Source organism: Serinus canaria, chromosome 1, assembly GCF_022539315.1.
Source record: "Serinus canaria isolate serCan28SL12 chromosome 1, serCan2020, whole genome shotgun sequence".
Taxonomy (NCBI): Eukaryota; Metazoa; Chordata; class Aves; order Passeriformes; family Fringillidae; genus Serinus; species Serinus canaria.
Genome location: NC_066313.1, coordinates 74483831 through 74506795, shown reverse-complemented (window position 1 = coordinate 74506795; position 22965 = coordinate 74483831). Strand labels below are relative to the sequence as shown.

Sequence of the window (22965 nt, the reverse complement as noted above, 5' to 3'; positions counted from 1 at the left end):
TACATCTGTTAATGCAAAGAATCTCTCTCTTCAACCCATCCTCATAGCTTAGGCCTTTGAAGGAAGTCTTTTCTGGCAGGAATCTCATTCGACTGCCATTTAATAACACTAACCAATACCTGTTGAGAAAAAAATACATTCTCACTGGCAGAAACCAAGAAAAACTGAGACAAGGAGGGGGAGTTGTCAGACGAGGTCTCATTTACCAAAGCAGTAGGTCTCCCTTGGCTAATTCCCAGGTAGCCACGTTGCACAAACAATCTGATCCTCTCATTGGTCAGGCGAGGCGGAGGACCATCACCACCTCGCAACCTGACTATTATAATCTTCAGTAACAGCTCCTTCTGCTGCCTCTTGCCTTGGCCACTGGTGAGCTCTCTGCTCCCGCAGCAGCCGCCGCTCCTCTCGCCTCTTTAGCCGGTTCTTCTGGTGCTCCTCTTGCTTGGAGTACTGGAAGCGCTGCAGGAACAGGTCCTTTGCGTATTCATACAGCTGCATGTCCAAGAAATTCAGCTCCTCTATCCGCTGCCGCACGTCCTCGCCGATGTCCACGTTCGAGGCCCGCGTGACGTTGAACTGGGTGAAGGGGGAAATGAATTTTAGGTTGAATGTCCTCTCAAAGAGATACTGTGTTTTCCTCTGAAATTCCGTCAGCCCGAAGAAGGCCATGTTTTTCAGATTGTTCTTGGCGCTTTGGAGAAGAATCACGTTTCTCTCACTCTCATTCATGAAAGTCAGGTTGTAGCACCCCACCAGGCTGAGGTCGGCCAGCATGCGCACCTGGCGGTTGCTGGCCAAGTTGTAGCTGCAATCCATGAATTCCTGTAAGCTGACTCCAGACCAGTCGTCTCCTTCGTAACAGGTAGGCAGCTCGTCTGGCGTTGGGCTTCTTCCATCGCACATATGGAGGGAAGTTTTCCACGTCGCACCCCTCTGGACGTGTTTCCATTCACTCAAGTACCGTGACACTGGATCCCTCAGCATGGTGATGTAATAGAAATTCCTGAAACACAGAGTTAAACACAGTTTTAGGATTTCAGTAGATTTTCCTATTTATTCTCCAATAAAACTATTACCCAACACTGGTACCACACCCTTCACTTTTTCCAGTGCAATGTAGGCACTTCAGGTGGCTCTTTCTGAGACATTAAAATCTTCATAAATACTGTGAATAAAATACAAGGTAAATTGGGAGAGAGAGAGATATCAAAGGAAATAAGCAGTTATCAGAGAAACAGAATTACTTTGACCTATCAAGTGCTCAGTGATAGTTACTTTACATAGAAACCAATTAACTGAAGTGTGCTCCCTTCCACATTGAAGTATTAACCACCAGCAATATCAGAAACTGTGTGAAAAGTGATTGAAATAATCCTGCCCCTTCTCTTCTGGACTGAGACACGCTCATCTCACAAGATGCAGGGGTTGATAATCCCTACAGCACTCGGGCATAACCTAAGAAATGCTTAAGCAATTTCACGTGGACAGTGTAAGTGCTAAAAATAACACCATGTGGACGAATGGCATGAGCTACCTGCTTAAGAAAAACCCTATTATTAAGTGGGTTGGAGTGAAGATAATAAGTGACCAAAAATCCATTAATATGACTTAATTTTAGACAAGTGCTTGATTGAAATTAGTTATAATCCTGTAGTACAAAAGCGTTTGTTGGTGTAAGGATTATTATTATTCAATCTCACCTGTCAAGAATACAAAAGAGACACCAAGATATATTGATCTGAAATAGAGAAAATAACTACAGAGCTCACATTGTCAGTTCATCTTTTTGCTATTAAATTCAGTTTGTATGTCTTATTTATGGCAATCTGAAAGGCACTGCAATTAAATATGTATCAAGGAAACTTTCACAGATTGAGGGTTTTTTTACTGAGGGATGTTTTACTCAATAATAACTCACCTGAGTTATAAGGTGATATCATAAACACAAAGCAAAACTGAAATTCTTATGATTTCTCTCAGCTAGAATAACCAGAAGAAGATTCATGACTAAAATTATCACATGATCTGGTACAAAAATAGGCTCGTGAGTTTGCCTGACTCATCTTACTGCAAACTACACATTAATAAATCATGAGCCCTAAGATTTCTTAAGAAAAGTCTGATCTCAGTACTTTTTATTCAGCCTGGAGAAGGATGAAGAGAGTAAGCAGGCAGCAGAGAAGGATGAAGGAAGTAAGCAGGAAGCAAGCTTGCTGAAGACAAGCTACCCTGTAAACAAGCCAGCATTTGGAAGTGTCATCTCAAACAAGAGCTAACTCCAGCAAAAGAAAAAAATTCTCAAAAGTTTTAACACCCTCCAAGACAATTTCTTTGCTTTTTCAGGTATCACCCACTTCCTGCCACTAAAGATTCGCCATCACTATGAACCTCAGGTTAACCATAAAAATACTTATTTCCCCACATACTGCTAATTATGCAGATATATTTCCCAGTGCAGGCAAAGTAAAGGGAAACAGGTCTGAATACTTCATTCCAATACATTCTGAATTTTCCACCTACAGGACCTATAATATATGGACTATATAACTATGGACTATGTTCTGCTGCGGGGTAATTTCCTGAACTACTATAGAATGGAAACAGTGTTTCAATACTTATTTCTCAGCAGAAGCATTACAGGTGGAAGGATTTAAAATAGGGAGTGTCATGGGTGTATTTTCACTATCACTTGCACTGGAAGCCAAGATTTCTGGCTGCATCAGATGACACTTGGAAGGATGATATTTCCAGAACCATTTGGAGATTGGGTCTTCTGACTGCTGCTCATGCATAGCCAAATTGCACATCAGCTGTTTTGGTCCCCTTCAGTTACTTACACCACCCACACCAACAGGGAACCCAAGAATCACACAACCCTTCATAGACAGGTATTTCTAAAATCCCTCTTCTCCTGCAGAGCAGGAAGTACCAGAAATCCTCCTGTGTGCTCTGCAGGATTGTTCCACTATGAAAAAGCGGTCTTTGGGCACTTGAGGCACAGCTTTCTCTTCTCAGATTGAATGCTTATCTGATCTTGGCTCTACACTGCATGTATGAGAGCACATTATCTACTCTTCATTTTACAGGGAAAAGGGGATGCGTTTCACAAGTGCTGTGCAGGTAAAACAGCCCAACTCTCTAACACCCACCAGCTCTGAGCATAAGAAGCTGTTGTTGCAACATTCAGCAGGCACTGATAGGGTTGTGACCAAAAATGGCTGAAGCTCCAAGGGAACAGAAATGGAAAAAATGGACAAAGACTGAGAGGCAGTTGCAAACATCTACATCAACAAAGATAGGGTATTGGCTTAGTCCTTGCATTGCTGCCCCTCCTCTCTTCAGATAATTTTGGATGTTAACAAGCGGTAACAGACAGATTTAAAAGTTGCTCTTGACAGTTATTTATACCTCTAATAATAGTTCTGTCCTTCCTCACCCATCTCCAGCAGTCCCAGACAGGTATGACTCAGAGCAACAACAATTAACAAAAATACCTCCTTTGCATCAATCATTTCCCTTTCATCCCTGGATATGTAAATGTGTTTGATGTGCAATAAACAGGAGTACAAAGCAAATGCATGGAAATGAGAGCAGTACATCTTTGGTTAACATCCGCACCTTCCCTTCTGCATACCGAGCCTGCTGCTGCTCCTCCTTGTCAGCACCTAACTTCTGCAGCTGTTTTCACCGCCCAGATAAATCTGCTGCTGGATTCTGAGCTTCCAGAGAGCTGCTTTCTTGTATTATCCACTGAATGGCTTCTCCATCGGGCATACAAACTTTACCAGCAGGTTGACACACATTTAGTTTCTGAGAGGCTGATAACTTACGCTGCATTTACAATTTACAACCTTCCGATAAGCCTTCTGGCTTTGACCCTCTGTCAGCCTTTTAATCAATCTGAGGTTGGAAGAACTTAAGATTTCTTCCACCTTATCCTGGACACTGTCCAGCTGACACTGCTACATGCTGCCCCGGGACTGGGGGAATGCTACACTGAACTTGTGCACAGTTTTCTTTCAGGGAAAAGCACGTCACGTCTCTAGAATAATGACACAAGTAAACACACTAAGGCCCTGGACATTTGTTTCAGTTGGAAAATTATACAAATTCTAAAATTATCTTAGGAAATTGTTTTCAAATTGATTTCAAATGTTGACTTTTATGGAATAATTATAGAAGCATTTTGGAGGCCTCCGTGCCTCATATACAAGCATTCAATCACACTGGGAATAGCCAAGAAGTCAGCTCAGAATAAAGACAAGAAGCAGGTTAAAAATACGAAAGAGGATATGGCCTTTCTTCATTGTTCAGTAAAATAGCATAAAGTTAGCTAAACACTGAATATGCTTGAGCCACTCTGAATACAGATGTGCACTTGTTCTTGTTGGTGTAAATGACCCTCTTGCATCACCCATGCTCACACTTATGGCTGTGTTGAACTCAATGGCTACCCACTGTGGGACATACTGAGCAAAGAATTAAGTAATGACTTCTGTTACCCTGTTTGTCAAAGCAAACTCATCACAGACTTCTTGGACTCATTTTATAGACTCCCATCATCGACTGCTGAAACTACTGCCACAGATACCCTCAGTGCTTAAAGGTGAGCCAAAAAGTATATGCTGGTATGTCAGGGAGAAGATATTTTTCAGAAAATATTCCAAATCAATTAAAACCCATACAAGTTATAGCTATATAATTATGTAATCAATATCTATATCAGCATGTGCATGTATGTCTAAAAATTTACACTGCAATCTGGCCATAACCTGCATTGTCAATGACGGAAAAATGATAGTAAATGCATAAGTGTGTGCCAATGTATCTTGTGACTGCCTCTACAAACACATACACATGTGAGAACAGCCTAGATTTCATTTCAAATACCAGCCCACTAGCTGCAGTGTCAGCTCCTCATGAAAGGAAAGTTTATGCAGCTTCCCCAGATTAAGCAATCTCCTCTTGAGCATGATGTACTGAAACTAGTGGATTGTTGAAGTTGTCACTATGGGATAGTTGATTTTTTGGGCCAGTGATGGTCATGGCAAGGGCCTGATGATCCATGCAAGAGCTCAAACAAGCACCAGCGGGAAGTGTGGGCCACACACTATTGTTTACACTGGAATCATGAAGCACTTGGTAATTCCTAAGGCTCTAGTCCTACTTGCATGAAATCCAATCTCTTCATCAGCATTACGCAGAGAAAACCTTTAATTAAAAGAACAGATAAAATGAGCTTCTAGTTATAACCTAAGAACATGTATTTCTTCCACATTATAAGGTATTTTAATATAAATACTCTAATCTTACATTAATCCTTCAATAGTGTTGCTTCGGTTTAGAAATTAATTTCAGAGGAGCAGAGTCTGCTATAAGCAGAGGTGATCCCAAACCAGGGCATTTTGCCTCTTCTATCACCATGGAGCAGATGTCCCAGCTGAGGGAGATTTACTAAATACGTGAAGGATCACTGCACACTGAGAACAGAAACATCCTGTAGGGCCTCCTGGGGAAGAGGGATGAATGGCATCTTCATAAAAGGAGAACAGCGTGCTCGTGGCAGTGGAGGCAGAGACAGAAGAGTATTTGAGGTGGAGAAAAAGAGTCACCAGAGAATATTTTGGAAAACGCTAGCAGACAGAAGAAAGAAAAACCCAAGTGACTGAAAAAATCCAGGTGCATCATAAAACTATCCACATTCTGCTTCTTCCTGGTAGAAAGGAAAATAAAAGCCCTGGTCAAGCTTATGTCCCAAGTGGATATAAGATATTACAAGCTTTAACTGTGGAAGTGAGTTTGCTCCTGAGGAAAGGTCTGAAATACCCACCAAAAGCCATCCTGTCAGCACACTTCTGCTCCAAGTGGATGTTGTGGCAAGATGAAGGCTTAAGAAGGATCAGCATTATGTGAACAAAAGCCTTATACTTCCCAGTTTTATCCTGAAGTCCAGATTCTCACAGGCAGTAACACAGTTAGCCCACAATCAGTAACCTCTCTTTGGGCAAAGTATTGTCAGTATGGGTAATGGTGAAAGGAAGAGGGTAAACAAATGAAACAAAGATAAGTATAATGCAGCACATGTACAATTAGGGAATAAGAACATGCAACAGGAATGATGGGGGAAGGCAGAAAGCAAAGAAACATTGTCAGGCTGATCTGAACTGGTCAAAGTCAGTGAAATGCAGATGCATCAGCTCGAGGCTGGCAGTGTTTCTGTGCAGTGTCTCTGCATCCATGGTGTGTTTAATTTACAAATAAACTGCCCAAAATAACAAGAACAGACTGCATACTTATCCAGAACAATGGCACTGTAACAAAAATCTATGAAACAGTGCACGAAATATATGCATGTCCATCTGTCTGTAGGAAACATCATACAGCTTATCCACCAAGCCAGACTGATAAACCCTAGCTGTCCTACAAACTTTTGCAAAGATGATGCAGCAGGAGCATATAGGCTTTTTAAGCTTAGTGTCTGTCACAGGATGCTAGACACCGTGATGGAATGGTTTTCTAAGAAATCCTTTACATAAATTTGTGAGCTAATACTATTATCTGTCCTTTCAGGTTTTCATGGGTTTCTTTCCAAGACTATTACTGAAAGAACAGCCACCACCATGAAGAAGTGAAGGTTTGTCTACTCACACCATAGGCATCACCTGCTCAGCATGTAGAAAAAACACTTAATTAGCTGTTTTCTCAGAGGATCTGAGCACTCACCACTTCTGCTGTTTTCATCTGGGATTATGAGCAACTTTACTTAAAACAGTGGCTGTAATATTCTATAGACACTCCACATTAAAGGAAAACTTAGCAGAGTTAAGTAAAAGAAAAATAAAAAAAGACCAACTTTAATTTTGAGGTATAAAACTACAAAATTTTAGCTGTGTCTCATTATTCTTTTGAGATTTTGTCCCATGGCTCTGAATCCAACTGGAATAAAAACTGGCCATTGTTTCCTAGTTGGCCACAAGTCTCTGTTGTTGAACTTACCCTTTTCATTACCCCAGTGGCAGAAAGAGCAGCTAAATCCATACAACATGCCTGCTCAGAGAAGGGACTGGATGCTGCTTTCAGGGTAGGATACCTAATTGCAGTGTCCACATATGAGCTGGCTAGCTCTGAAACCAGCAGGGAGCTGCTCAGCACAGGCAGTGATGTGTGGCTGGCCATGGCAGGGGCCACCTCTGGCATGAGCTGCATCCCTTTAGAGGCTCCCTTGCATCACAGCGTGTACCTTGGCCACAGAGGGAGATAAATTGCTGACCTGGAGGTGTCTGTGTTGTACAGGTGTCTCTGTCTGCAAGGTGAGCCCTGCACTTGGAGCCAAAGGGTCCTTGCCTGAAGGGAGAATTCACAGAATGCAAAGTTTAGGCCAGCATCAAAAACTGACCACTAACATAGCATTTTGTAACGAGGCAGAAATAACCACAGAGAACCTCCATTTCATTTTGTACCTATAGTACATCTACCATCATGGTATTATATCTCTTTCTAAACATGCTTATAGAGTTGGAGCATTCCCCAAACTAAAACCAAGTTTTTAAGCAAGTTCTGCATTGTTTCATCCAAATCTCCAATCCAGCAGTTAGAAAAGCAGTCCATCATAACTTTGCTGTCCTGCTGATACATCAGTATATCAGTGTGACAGAGGGAGGGCTGGGAGTCAGACAGCTGGGATTGTATGTCTGGCTCTGGTAAGAAAAGGTGGTCACTTGGGAAGTAATTTGTGAGGACACAGGCTGTTACAGGCAAGAGAAATGTAGTGATTGGGCACTGGGAAGCACTTAAGAAATGTGAAATCTTATATTTCCTTGCATGTTAGGAGGAATACTCCCTGTCAGTAACTTCAGCTTCTTTTACAGTAATTCACTGCTTTCATCACAAAACTCCCAATTTTTCTGTTTAGATATTGCAAGCCCTTTTTTCTTTAAAAATATCCTCTGAAATATCAGATTAAATTCTGTATCCACGCCATCAGAAAAACCTCAGGAAAGGTTTATAGCACTGTTTTTTGGTTTTTTTTTTTTTTTTGCACAGTTGTTGATCAGAAGATTAGTGTCCTACACCTGATTAAAGAATGACAGATGACAAGGAGTGTCTTTAGAGATCACTCACTCTTTGACATCAAACAAATTTTAACAGTAGTGATTTAGGGTAATCCAGAAGGGTAAAAGAAAGGGAGGGAACCTTTGGCAACACAAATGCTACACATACAACATTAGGAATTTTTCCACCTAAAGAGTTCAATTTTTCTTGACATGAAGCTAGAGCAAATTCAATAATGGCATAGAGCTATACAAAGATATGAAAAGAATGAGATATTAGGTTAGCTATTTTAACATAGAATTGGTTCATAGATTCATATAATACAGAAAAAAGATTAGTTTCAAAATCCAGCACTACATCTGTACTGAAAATAATGGTAAAAACTGCATTTGTGGAGACTATTTTTTTTTTTCCTTAAATACTTCAGGAATGAAGACAACTGGCCTCAGACTAGGCAAAATGACAATTTCTTTTTAAAATATTCTCTGGTTTTAGACTTAGGACATGTGATTTTGTACTTTTTTAAAGTAATGAATAATCATGACAATAATAATCACATTCTTGACATATCACATTGCCACAGGCCCCTCAAAATGATCAGTGAAAGTGTGTCTTGGGACCTACAGCTGCAAAAGGATAGTGGGAGTGCTGAGAATTTTTTCCTTGGCATAGGAGAATGTAAGTTTGTGAGAATACAGACTTCAATGATGTATTTCAAAATATGTCTAAGACATTAGAGGGAGATCAAAGAGCAGCCTTTCAGCACCTAAGAAGAGGCCAGTGAGAAGATAAAACAAGGCTTTTCACTCTTGGGCATGGCGGATAGCTAATAAACTGAAAAAGGTGAGAATAAAAGGAAAATAATTTTCATTATCAGAATAACTAAGCATTGGAAAAGTTTGTCAGTAGCATCCTCCACCCTCAGAGATTTTGAAGATCCAACTGGACAGAGCTCTGAGCAACCCCAGCTGTGCTCAGTGGTGGCCCTGCTCTGAGCAGGAGGTTGGACTTCTCCTGAAGTCACTTCCCACCCCTGGGGCTCTGGGATTCTGAATGACAGCAGAAAGTTTGCTGTCACCAAATGTACAGTCCTGTCAGACAACACAGCAAACACGAACCAACTCAACAACTAAATGATCCCCTCCTCACTTGCTCTTTCCCAGCCACCCTAGGAACAGTACAGAGCATTTTTAGTCTCTTTTAAGAGATTATGGGTTTTTTTAAAATAAGATTTTAACTAGGCCTATAACACTCCAAATCAGCACACCCTGAATTATTGAGCAGCTTCATGAGTACTTATTTCAATGACATGTTATTCAATACAGAGTCTCCAGAAACTGGAGAGGACAGTGCAGCCACTACATGTCCCTAAAGAAATTACTTCTGTTCACAAGTATCAAGTCTGGGTCTTGAGCAGCTCCTATGCTAATGAAATGATGTAGTTACCCATGGTTTTAATCCCAGTATTTTAGAAAATGCACATGAATAGCATATGAGTATGTGTGAGCTCTCTGAGCTAATATAGGTTTTTCCTGTGTGATGCCTTCAGGACTTAGGCATACATTTTCAAACACAGAGCATAAAATTGGGCATTTTCCTCTATATTTAAACATGTAGGGAAGCTCAGCCTCGTTGGCAGTGAAGAAAATAGTAGTATGAGCAGTTATGAAGAAATTTGTTGATTTATATAGGAAAAAAAGCTCTCAGGGACATCACAGTGCCCTACCTACCCTGCCAGCACAGATAACAGCACTCAATTATCCCTTTCCTAACTGCTTTTGAAATATCCTTTTCATGCCACTGCTCCTACTGAAAACATCTTGTGAAAGTTGCTTCTTACAGTTAGGAGCACAAGTCTTATTCCCAGACAAAACCTGGTCTTGGTCTACTTAGATCCAGTCGTTCTTGAGTTAACACTGCAAATACATAAAGGAGATTTATAAATGTAACATCAGAGAAGGAGAAATAGCATTTAAGATCAGGATCAGAGAGCAATCACACCTCTCAGCTTTCAATTTACAAAGCTGAACTACTTTTTATTGTCTCCTCTGATAAGAAAAATCCTAAGTGACCAAACTGCAGTCCCCAAAACCCTTGGGTCATGCTTAGATCCTTTTACTGAGTTTTCCAACATCTCAGCTTTTCATGCTAGCTTTTGATAGGGGGCTTACAAAAGTAAGGGGCTCCCGAGATTTGTTCCAGGTTTTGATCATCATAGCAGTCCTTTCCTGGCATTTTGAACTTGCACACTTCAAATTTCACTATACAGAGCTAGAATTGAGCAAATTTCACACAAGGCTTTAGAGGTACTTTGTACAATAAACATTTCTTACCTCCACTGGCAATGTATTCTCTGATACACCCTCACATTGCATTTTGTTTTTTAGTGGAGCCCCACGACTCTGAAAACTCATACTCACAGTGTTACTGGCTCAGATGGTCCCTGCCCACGGCGGGGGGGTGTCACTTGATGATCTTTAGGTTCCTTCCAATCCAAACCATTCTGTGATCCTATGAATATGAAGACTCCTTGTTTTGGCTGGCAAGCACTCAGTTGATAGAGGACAGCTGTTTCTGCCAGATTCAGATGGATGAACTGTGCACTTTGCACTACCAAACTTAATTTCCCTTACTTTTATTAAATCCTCAATGTCTTTAAGCAAATTCCATTGTTATACTTAAGCTTTTAGTGCCAGCACCATTAAAGGAAACATGAAATAGGGTCAGAGTTAAGACTAGCCCTGTGGAAATTCATGGATAACTTTCCTTTAAGTTCCTCTTTCAGCACATCCTGTTTGGTTACCAGCTTCTTGTTCACCAAAAAATTCTTATGCTCAGCTTCATGCTTTCTGCCTTCTATTATAACTTTGCACATGTTGGCCTATCAAATACTTTATTGAAGGTAAATTTCCATTCTGCTGTCAGAGATGGATGCTGGATTTACATGTCGCAGCTCAGAGGCTGGTGGCCCCAGCTTTGGTGGATGTGAGAACACAGAGGCTGGTGAAAGATGGGGAAATGACAGTTTATTTCAGAGTGAAGTGGTCTGGAATAGAAATGTGCAGATGAGGTGATTTGGTGGAAAAATAAACAAGTTTGATACAAATTGTTAATCACTTCTTGATGAGACACAAATCCAACAAACTTCCCTCCAGTGATTTTTGTTCTTTGCCTAAATAATATCAAGCTCAGTTGTTCTAAGTATTCCTTAAATTGCTGAAAGGAGTGAAGTAGCAAGAACCTTGCTAAAGAAATACAAATACAAAATGCAATAATAATTCAAACAATGAGAATTGCATTGTTCTATCAAGCACAGGAACAAAACAACCCTGGTACCTCTTAAGAAACAGGGTGTGAGCACACACAGGAGGAAGTACTATTCAAAAGCAATAGATGTGAAGTGTCTTACAAGATTCTTTAAAGATATGCAAGATGTGCATTTGTGCTAGGGAGAACAGGAAATCTTTTGTGGAGAGGACTGGGAAAGGAGGAATCCATTGCTCACATCACCCCCATTCTATCTACTGTGCACAGGTGATTGCTGTGTCTGAAAAGAGCCGTGTAAATCTGAGGTACACGTGACCTCTTTACTCAAAATTGTTGTTTCATTTTCCTCTGCCTTTGCCAGGCCACTGCACAGAAGGGAACATGAAATAAGGGTGCATTTGCACTGCTGTCCTACCCACCTCCTCCCTGAGCTGCCTCTAGCCCCAGCCTGGGGAGGAAGCTCTGAACTTGCCTTTCTCAGGAGGATGCTACAAGTATGGGGGAACTGAGCGAAGGGGATGGCCCACAGCAGGGAGGGAGTGGCAGCAGGAAACAAGAGCTGGCCAGGGAAAAGAAGGGTGATGACAGACAGGGGCCAAGAGAAGAGCAAACCTGAAGACAGCGCTGCACGAGGGACCTGCAGTTTGAGTTTGTTTAGCCAGTATAGCCTTAAAGGGTTACAGAAACCTCTTTGGGAAAGACTCTCCTGAAGAAGTCTGATGCCTATAGTCATGGGTAACAGCTTAGCATAACAGAATTAATAAATTCTCCCTCATGCACATGGGACAAACCACAAAACTCTCCTCACAACCAGCAGCTGCCAAAAAGGTTAGAGGAAGTCCCTGTTTCAGGAGGACTTTCCTGGGGTCACTGCCTGGGTGACCGAGCACTCCTCCAGCTCCAGTGCAAAGAGGTGGGGACACAGAACTCCTGCCTATTCAATAACTTAAACAACATAAGGCCTTTCATAATGGTTCTAAAGGAAAAAAAATCCCTGCATACTTTCATGCAGAATTATGAGAGGTCTCCTGGCTGCCTGCAGGAATACACTTGGTTGCTAAAATTCAACGAGCCCCTGAAAAAAACAAATTAAATGTAGCCAGATCCTTAAATCTTCTGACATTTACATTTCTCCAGTCAGATTTTGTTAGGTCTAAAACAAAGCAAAATTAGTTATTTTCAATTCAACTACAATGTTTATTTTCATCCTCTCCCTGTTTTTTTAAGGAGCTGTTGCTACCCCATTTTGTTCTCTGGCTAGGTAAAACATGCAGCACCAGCATCACCAGTGTTCCTTTGTAACTGGCTTCACTGGAAACCAGCTTGTTCCACAAGTGTAACCAGGCTCCCTTCCCAGCTGAGCTTTGTCTGGTTTCCAACTAAGAGCTCAGCTGCAGGCACTCTTTCCCAAGTCTGAAATGCTCAGATAAAAGTTCTGTGGGATTTTTCACTGCAATGCATTTTGAATCAGTACAGTAATTCTGCTCAATTAATAAAGTAATTAACAATAGAAAGGGCTCAGTAATTGAAATCCCTTTGAAAGTACACTAATTTATTCTCTCTAAACTTTGCCTCAAATCTTTATTAATTCTGACATCAAGCAAAGTGACCATAAATTATAAATGATCATCACAAAACAATCATTTTCTTATCCTATATGCTGAGTTTTTAAAGCCTCCCATAAGGTAAACAATATTACAACACAGATATAAAAGAATTTCAGGTGATTTTACTAATGAATTCATCATAAGAGAAGTGTTCCCTATTCGTACATTGAAATAGTTCACAAAACCTTGGGAAATTACCCAGCTGTAAAACAAAAATGCTATTCTTTTTCTAAAATCCCTTTTTTTGTAATGCAACTGCATGATTTTACCTGTAAGCCAATAAACAAGAAGACGACAGAGTATTTCAATTGAATACTTACATGACAGACTGCTGAATTTCCATTTTACACTGAACTCTGTGTTTTGCTAAAATACTTTATAGCATCTGAGCAAACCCAGAAATATTTGGTATGAATATATAACTCCAAACAAACCCATAAATGTTTGGTATTAATAATATAACTCAAATATAAGCAAAATTGCCATTTTCCTTCTCCATTGATCTAATAGGCATTTTTCTACATGTATCAATATATCTACACACATACAAACATAAAATCTCCACAAGGGGGCCATCTAATCTTCCCCAAATCCTCACAAAAGCTTAACTTGCTTTCCAAAAATTTGTGTCATAAAGCTTTTGCCTCCAGATACTATGGTACCTTAGGAAAAAAAGCTTTTTACCAACTAGAAGTGACTTTGTTACAGAATTTCATACAACAAAACCTGTAGTTTGAAATGGAATCACTTTTTGTGCACAATTCCCACTATACACTTGGCATGCAAAGAACTTTGATCAAACTTTGCCAAGTCCACTACTTGCAATATGCAGCCGAAATGAGACCTTTTACACACACACAGACACAGAGCCAGCCCCCACTGCCACGCCAAGGCAGCCTCCAGGATGCAGCCTGGTTCTGTGTTATATTGGAATTTGCAGGCAAAGCCCAAAGTGAGGAACCTTGAGTGATTTCAGCCCTGTAACAATGCATCCCCCAGGTGCCACAGTTAAGGTACAAATGGTATTAAAGTTATTTGCATTGTCCTCTCAACTTCCTGCAGATATGAAAAACAAATCTTGTTTGTCATTCTTTGTTATCTGCTTTAATATTCTGAATGTCTTACAGACACAGCATCATGAGTCCTCCTCTTAACTCAGCTGTAACTCTGTGATGTTTATATTATTTACCATACCTTTGACCTTGGAATACCTGGAAGAAATTGGACCATCTCCTTCTTCTGACCTCAAATCTTAATTAATCAGGCTTAGTCACACATGCCAGGCTGTGAACTGCACTGTACCATCAGTTGTGGATGTCATGCTCTGAGAAAGAAGCTAGAGAAGAAAGAAGCTAAAGAAGTCTAGGCTCCTAAACAACTTCTATGAAGGATTCTTTACCTCTCAGGAAAACTAGGTAGAGATTATATTAATTCAGTCCTGCAGATACAGCACAAACCCACCAATCTGCTAACTCAAAAGAATCTCTGCACCTTGATCTGCAGCACAAACTTTAAGCAAAGTTTCCATGATTTCTCAGTGACAGCACTATATGGTACTGTCATGTTTAACCCATGCCCATGACACGGTTCAGGCTGCTCCAAAACTTGTGCATTCACATAAAACAAAACTCCCAAGAACCTGATGGGTCTCCATGAGAATACTGGCTCCAGCAAGTCATCATGGATGCCTGTGGCTCTGTAACTTTCCTCTGAAATGGACAAATCCTAATCAATGAAGCACATCTGTACAGTGGCAAAAAAACACTTCCCAGTCCCTTCAGGCCATGAACTGACAACTTGAAGCATGACATTTGATTAGCCTTATTATCTCCACTCATTTATACATAAATGTTTTCAGGGGCCATGAAGCCATCCAGCCTTTATTAAAATCCAGCCACATTCTCTGAACTGATGTTCCCTTCTCTTCCTTCTTCCCTTTTGTTTTTTGTCTGTAAAAACAAGGAGGAATGTATTTTTCTTTTATTTATTTATTTCATTTTTAACTGTGGGTTATCATCTTTGCAATTTTGTTATTGTCAAATAACGTTCTCCTCATACATAAGTGCAGCAGACTGTTGCCATAAACACTCACATATGCAAATAGGTCAGGTTTTCTAGTCTTTCCCCACAGAGATATTTGACATTGAGACTCAACATGATCTAGCATCTCTCTGAACTAAAGGCCAGGGGAATCGTGTGTGGGACTTCATTTCCAAAACTATTTCTCATGGAAATTAATGAACATCTGTGCAGATGCTGAATGTGAATTCAGGCAGCAGACAAAGCCTAACTGAAACTGAACTTAAGGTCTAGAAATACCTAATGGTAAGCATGTTTATCTTTAGATCTCTTCCTTCCCTTTGAAGAGTCAGAGTGCTCTTCAGGTCACCAACTTTTCTTGCTCTAAAAGGAGTGGGATGATGACAGGGTTATGAAAGCTATTTCAGCATAAACAAGGAGCAAAGTTGCTGATGTGTATCCTAAGTAACACAAAGATTTGAACATGAAACATTCATTAGGATTTCTTTAAAGATTCTGTAAATTGCTTTCTGTTTCATATGGAGTATTACTGTCAATACAAGTATAGAAGCGATGCAAACAGGACAGAAAAAATTCAGGTTAAATATTAGATATCATGAATACTTTTCTGCAGTTTTAATGACTTCAATATTTCTGTCTTTTATCTAATAGGGATTACATAGCTTGGGTCAATCTTATTTGTGATACATATATTGAATATTACATAATTTAACATCAATTAACACCTGTGAATTTAAAAAAGAAATCTCATCAGAGCGGAGTAACTGAAGATGTGCTACCTTCCTAGAAAAATTAGCTAAATAAGAGAAAAGGTTGCAAACTAATCTGGTTTTGGTTGGATTTTTTTTTTTTTTTTTTTTTTACTTTGAAGATATTCCTTTTCAATGGGCTTTTTCTAAAGCAACATTTTTCTTTATAACTGTATAATTTTTAATATATATCCCAGTAGTCTCACCAAGTGCTGTTTAGCACTTATATTCCTGCTCTCCCTCTGAGGATAGAAGCCACTCTATGTTCAGGCTAAAGAACAGCCCTGCCTGGATGAAAAGGAAGTTTGCATGTACATAGACCTTTATTCATGACACTTTAATTTGCTCCATGGCCTTAATAAATACACCAGCATAAAGTATTCTCATATAAACCACAACTCTAAAAATAACTCCCTTCAGAAATTTTTTCATCATGTTTCCAGTACACTGCTTTTTCTTCAAGGAACAATAACTAGTACAGGCTGGGTTTATCATTGAAAACCCACACTTCCCAGCTTCTCTCTCATTCTTTGGCACCACTTTGTTTCTTTTTTCCTCCATTTCTGCTCTTCATTTTCCCTCATTATTTGTGTCCTCACACAGCAGTAGCGTAATTTTATGCCTGACAGAGCTGCAGAGGAAATGGAGCATTTCCATGTACCACAGACTGTTGGTACATGAAATTCAGCCTTCTCCTAGCTAAGCTGAAGTTTAAGCCCATTTGCTCCTGCACCAAGGAGTTTCTCTATACAGGGAGCTGGCTGCAGGGAAAACACGAGTGGCAGTGGGATGGCATCACTCAAAGCCCCTGTCAGCCACAGAGCTGTGGTGCTGCTTGTCAGGGTGGGCACAGGGGCTGTGCAGCTGGCTCAGGAGGGCAGGCTGGAAGCTGGAGCATGGGGAACAGCTCTCACCTGGAAGTGTGTTGGTTTACCTCTGTGGCTGCTTCCCCACCCACAGGCCATTTTCACAGTGCTGCCCTCATCTGTGCCCTTCCTCTACAAGCTAACTTTTTTAAATTGAGATTTTTTAATTTTAGCTCTTTGAAACTGGAATTGCCTCATTTTTGCATCCCAGGCACACAGACTCTCTGAGGGCTCAGTTTAGATCCCTGTGCATTAGGTATATTACTGTTAGTTCAGGCTTCCATAACAAATCTGAGAGCCAAAGATTATTTTGAAAACCTTGGTATGCAGTCTTCTCCCTTCTGCAGGTTTACCCCTGTTATTTAGAGTTATCTATTGGCATCACCCTATCATTCAGCATATGGCAAGTGGCATCAGTGTAACTTTCAATGCCAGATATCCTAAGGCAGTTATAATACTATAGTATTGCAATTGGACTTTGCTATTTTAACCTAGCCTGGACTTAGCTTTGCTTCCTAAAAAAGTTTTAAGGCAATAAGGTTCTGTAAAAACAGCTGAATTAAAAGTATCGTATTAATGAGGTGTTGAAGAAGCTGCTTGACATGTCAGATAAACCCGCCAACAGCTATTAAATACAGAGAAATCTTCGATAAGCAAGAAATTCTCAAGCCTTGAATTTTTCAGCCAGGGGAGTATATTCAGGGGTATCATCATTACATGCTTGCCTTGTTCCTATCCTCCTTGGAATCTCCATTTTTGGAGGCAAGGTGCTAGGTTAGATGGACCCTTGGTCTGACTCAGCTTAGCCATCCCTGTGCTACTTCAAGCCACCCACATAATCGTACTTTTTTTCCCCTGACATTGATGAGAGAAGTATCTTATGTTGATGAGTAAAGTCAAAGAAAAAAATAAATTGAAAATCTGCACTGTTTTAGTCATATGCATAAGGAAGAATCTGGATGTCATGCTTGCCATAGAAAATGTTCTCTCACCTTCAATAAGAAATCTGTTTTCTGTTTTCTTAAAAATGGATGTGGGTGTTACAAATGGCAGTTCTTCACCGTTTTTAAAAATGAACACTTTCCATTCATTTAAGAAGAGACTATCAGAAAATATATTATTACCAAGGGCTGGTAGGAGGCAACATCAAACAGCATGTCAGCTCTGAGAGAGAAATGAGCCATGGAAACAGGCTGAATGCAGGAACCGACCGCTGAGGCTCAGCACAGAGGACAGGAGCATCCCATTGAGGCCATGGCACAGAATGGCAGCTGAGGTCTTCAGGTGGGCTGAGAAATGGCTCAGCCCCTCATGACTACTCCACCCTGCTCCATTCCAGGTCTGACTGTGGCTATGCAGCCTGGCACTGCAAATGTGACCCATGGCAAACCTGGGCAGCAGGAATTAGCTAAAGCACATACCAGCCTCCACTGGTTTTATGTGCTCATGTGTGATATCTGATGGACACAGGCAGATGCAGAACAAGCCAGCCTGGTATGGCACAAAACCAATTTGCTGACTCCTTTTGAACAGCTTGAATTGGCAGAGTGGTTTTATGTCAGAGGAGCAATTTGCATCATTGTTCAACCCTGCTTTTGAGCATGTACTAGGATATCTAAAGACAGTTTGACTGTATGGTCAAAGCAAAAAAAATTTGTGGCCTTCATACCTAACCTGTTACAGCCTTGCCGGAGTTACTCTGGATTCATGAGTGTGCAAACACACCAGGACAATCTGCTTCGTTCTGCTGCCCTGGGAACTTGTGTGTCTGTCCCAGCTTACCAAACCTCTGCAAGTCTTTCCAAGTAATACACATTTCCTTGCATCAGTCTCCTAGAACCATATGAATTAAAGTAAATTACACAACTAAATTATTAAATTCCTTAAAAGTTGAATATCACACATAAAATTCTAGGAGTATAACATATTTAATTACAAAAGTGTATCAATTTCATAAGAAAAATAATGTATAAAAGACTCCCTTACAAGGTGAAATATTGTCCAGAGAGTTGGAAAATACCAGAAAGAATAATATTTGTGCAGCTTTTATTTTGCCACTTATTTAACACCCCACTTATTTGCAATAAAAAGTATTATTTTTCCATAGAACTCCTGCTTTGTTCAGGAGGTCTGGACAGGCAGTGCTGAGATGCCTGTTCAATATTCCTTTTCATGATCATGTGAAAGCCCATAGTTCAGTGTTTTATTTACAGCAGAGGCACAGAATATCACATCTCCTCATTGCTTTTATTATCATGATCATCCTTGCACTATGTTGTACTCAATTTCTTTTTGATTAGTATTTTCTACAACTCCTATTTAAGTCACATCCTTGCACTTTTGCCCACCAAGTGTTGATTTCTTTTGGATCAAAAGGAAACATAGCCAAAGACTGGGGAAAAATTCCTTCCTAGTAGAGACAGGAAGTACACAGCTGCAGTGATCTCATGAGAATGGGAAAGGCAAGCTTAAGTCTCTTAGGCTATAGAAGAAAAAGAAGAAACATCCCTCAGTTCCTACCCACCACAACGAGCTTTTGACAAAAGCAGACCTGAATTTTATTTGGTGTGGCACTCACATCTGCACGTACTGTGTGTGCCACGAGGATCCTGGAGGAAGGTGTTTCCCACTTGTGCTCCCCAAGAGGGATGCAGGGGAGGCTGGGGGGAGACACAGCCAGAACAGGTGACCCCAACTGATCAAAGGGATATTCCAGACCATAGAACATCAAGAGCAGTATGTAAAGTGGAGGAAGGAGGAAGGAAGAGGTGTTTGGAGTGATGGCACTTTGTCTTCCCAAGTCCCCATTACACGTGATGGGGCCCTGCTCTCCTGGGATGGCTGAACATCTGTCCACCCATGGTGAGCAGTGAATTGATTCCTTGTTTTGTTTTGCTTGTGTGCATGAGTTTTGCTTTCCCTGTTTGTCTCAGCCCATGGGTTCTCTTGCTTCTGCCTTTCTGATTTTCTCCCCAAAATGTTTCTCTTCTGATTTTCTCCCCAAGCCCACTGGAGGGGGTGTGAGTGAACAGCTGCATGGGGCCTGGTGGATAGCTGGGCTTAAATCACAACACTGTCTCACTTTTTATTTGGAAATGGCTGTCTCACATTCTCCATGGCGTCTTTCAGGCAGTACAAATCTTAATGAGGAAGTGACTGACATTAATAAGGCAGTAATGTGTTTTCATAGACATCACTTAGTGATGGCTTAGAACAACTAAGACACAGATAATGGACAATTAACAGAAAGATGATTTGGTTTTGTCCACCTCTTTCTCATGAAGAAATATATTCCTGAATGCAAAAACTGTATTCAAATAGTTGATAAGGAAAAAAAATCTAATACACAAGGAATATTTGAAACACCCATAAATAATACACAGCTTTCCTTTTTTTTAATCCAGAGGACATATAGGTATTGTCAGTTAGCCAACAAGTAACATTAATATCCTTTAAAAACATACTTCTAGGCTACACAGAAAACTTTATTTTAAATTCAGCCTAGCACTTTAGACTCACTAATGGGCACAACTTCACAGTCAAAGTTACGTGAAGACAAAAATAACAGCTCAATTAGATGGGGACCAGGTTGGCTATCTTGTCGCCAATACCACCTTGTACAAAGTTAAAGGCGTGTCTGTGCACTTTGCTGAACAAGGACAGCCTTTAACTGCCTTGCTGAACCAGGACATCAATTATTTGTGGACATTAAAGAAGGTATTATCTAATTCATTATGTAGGGAGACAGTTGTTAGCACAGTAAATTAGCTGGATGATAGGTGGACTATACATGCTCGGAATTAAAGTAATCACGGCGTTGCTTTCTCTGACAAGGGTTTATTCACTCAAACAGCAAGTAAATGATGTAAATATGAGCAAACAAATAATTGTCACAGTGATATCTCAATTCTGGAGATGTTTTGCATTCATCTGAGTTTGAAACCTGACTGCTTCAGGCCTCAAAAATCTGCAAGGAAACATTATCCCTCACAGGAGCAGAGAAAGAAAGGTTACAGGAGACGTACTTCTTGCAGGTCCAAATACCTGCAAGAGCCTGGGCTGAAATGCAGGGGTGAAAGGACAGGTAATCCCAGTGAGGCACTGTCTGCCTGACTCATCAAGCAGCATCTGTGCAAAGGTAAACCATAAGAGGGCAAGCCAGCGTCCTTTCAGGAAGATAGACTTCTTTAGTTTAAATTTTAGATAAAATTAATATTTTTGACCTTGAAAATACTGAAATATGTCCAAAATAAAATCATGTGACTCTCTGGGATACAGTATCCATGATTATAAATAAAATGGTATCTGATATTTCAATTCTTCTTTTTCAATGACTGGGGATGTCTTTTTTTCCAGGCAGTCAAATTTTCAGAGATTCTTTGGATATGATGGTCTTCTGGTCTTTGAAGTCTGCAGGATACTACTGAACTCTTGACATTCTCTTTCTTTCTTGAACTCCAGAAAATTGAAATACAGATTTTTGTGAGATCTCTTCTGAGATCTACAGACTCTGTTGGTCAAAGTTCCTCTCACTTCTCCCACTTGTGAGCTCAGAATTACCATGCCTGTGCTTTGCTGTGAACTGCTGAGATAAATGATCTCTGTAAATGGTTTTTGCTTTAAATGTCCTTGCTCTGGAATCTTGTGAGTGCACTCTGCCACTGCACTGTGAAGTAGCACAGGTTTCCATGGTTTGAGAAGCCATGTCCAGTCTTCCTTACTCTTTTGACATTTAAATTTAATTTAATTATGTGGATAAAAAGCTTCCCCTGGGGAGTCTGGCACTGGGAATAGAAAACAGGCACCATACATTCAAACACAGATATTCTTTATCTCTTACCTCTAAAATGTCAGCCTCTCCTATTTCTAATCTATATTGTAGGATGAAAATGGTAACTGTAAACACATTCAAAGCATCCTCTATTTAACACACAGCCTTTTGACTTGTGTTGACACCTACTCCTTCTCACAGGACTTTAGGGTAAGACCTATTGAACCTGCTGTCTGTCACGGTGAAATTCTGAGTCTCAGGCAGTTCTTCTGCAGTAAGCAGAGAAAGGCAGGTACTTTCAGAGATTATTTATTCCCTCCTAAGACAGCTGTCTTCAAGACATGGAATGAGTTTGTCTCTGAAGGTGCGTTCCAGTAGAGCTCCACAGAGTTATATTCACTTTTGCTGGCAACCCCCTGCTACAGCCACCATCACAATTCTTGATGTCAGTGAGCTCAGATCAAATGCAGCTCAGTGACTGACAGCACACAGAATGATGCCTGGAGTTAGCAGATACTTCTTTCCTTACAGCAACTGGTGAACAATATGGCAACCAGTCATAGTCTTTGATAGCCAGCTGGAAAGACATTTTCCCCAGGTAACATACATTATATTAATGGAAAAATGACTCAGTTGCATCACTTCTTTTACAAAATGCTGAGTTTTAAAAGATGTCTCCGTGGCTGCTGCTTGTGGTGATCCATTGCTGGACTGAGTTCCCCAGCTTTGTAAGACAGCGGTCCACTGTTTAAAAACACTGGTTTATTGCCTTATCATTCAAAATAAATGATGACCCAATTAATTTTTCAAAGTTTTGTGTCAGAACTTTTGCCAAGACCTGCTCATGACTGGCACTTGGCAGAGGACATTATGATGCTGTTTGGCATGTGCTTGGTAGGTGTGGAGTTACTCAGCTCCTTCTGCTTCCAATAAGGACAAAAAACACTGAGGGGTTCCCCTGAGAAATGCAGTAGTGGGTTGCCTGGGCTTAGGCTTGATGAGTGATAGCAATTTTGTCCATAAATTGTAAGCTCATACACCACGAGTTTTATACACAGGATGGAAATCAGGCTTTTAAATGGGTGTCTAAGATCCTAGTAGAAGGCGACTGGCTTCTTGCACAGTGGATAATTGCAGGGATTTCAGTCACCACAGTTCAGATATTAAAGGACTGCAATAAATTATACAAATTGTTGTAAAATCCAATTTTGTCCCATAAAATAATGAAAATAATGCTAACATTTCTCAGCTGTTGACATGGTTATATAGACTGGTAATTAAACAACAGGGGGAAAATTGAAATTAACATCAAGTCTGGAAATACTGCAAGGAGGAATTGATAACGGGTGCTGTTTCGATCCCTCTTATTGGTTGCACTGTTATCCAGTATAATATACAATCATTAAATGCTTTAAGAGAAAAGGTAACAAGTGAACTAATTACGACAATGACAGTAATTTGGAAGATACTAGTTAACCTCATGAAAACAACATAAAGATACTTGACAAAATTTAGTAAAAAAAAAGGTATAGAAATGCATGCTGAAAAATGTATTCTGAAACAAGTATTTTATGGAATGGAAACATTTTAGACATTAAAAATATCCATGTTGG

General features: G+C 40.3%; 1 protein-coding gene across 2 annotated transcripts in view; it reads right to left on the bottom strand.

Annotated features, from left to right (window-relative positions):
- Window positions 1-297: 297 nt before the first annotated feature.
- HS6ST3 (heparan sulfate 6-O-sulfotransferase 3) overlaps window positions 298-22965 on the bottom strand; it is a 272346-nt gene continuing 249678 nt past the window's right edge. For both annotated transcript variants that reach the window (XM_050969791.1, XM_050969855.1), the window contains one exon: window positions 298-1003. In XM_050969791.1, the coding sequence (XP_050825748.1) occupies window positions 298-1003 (706 nt within the window). The remainder of the gene's footprint in view (window positions 1004-22965) is intronic.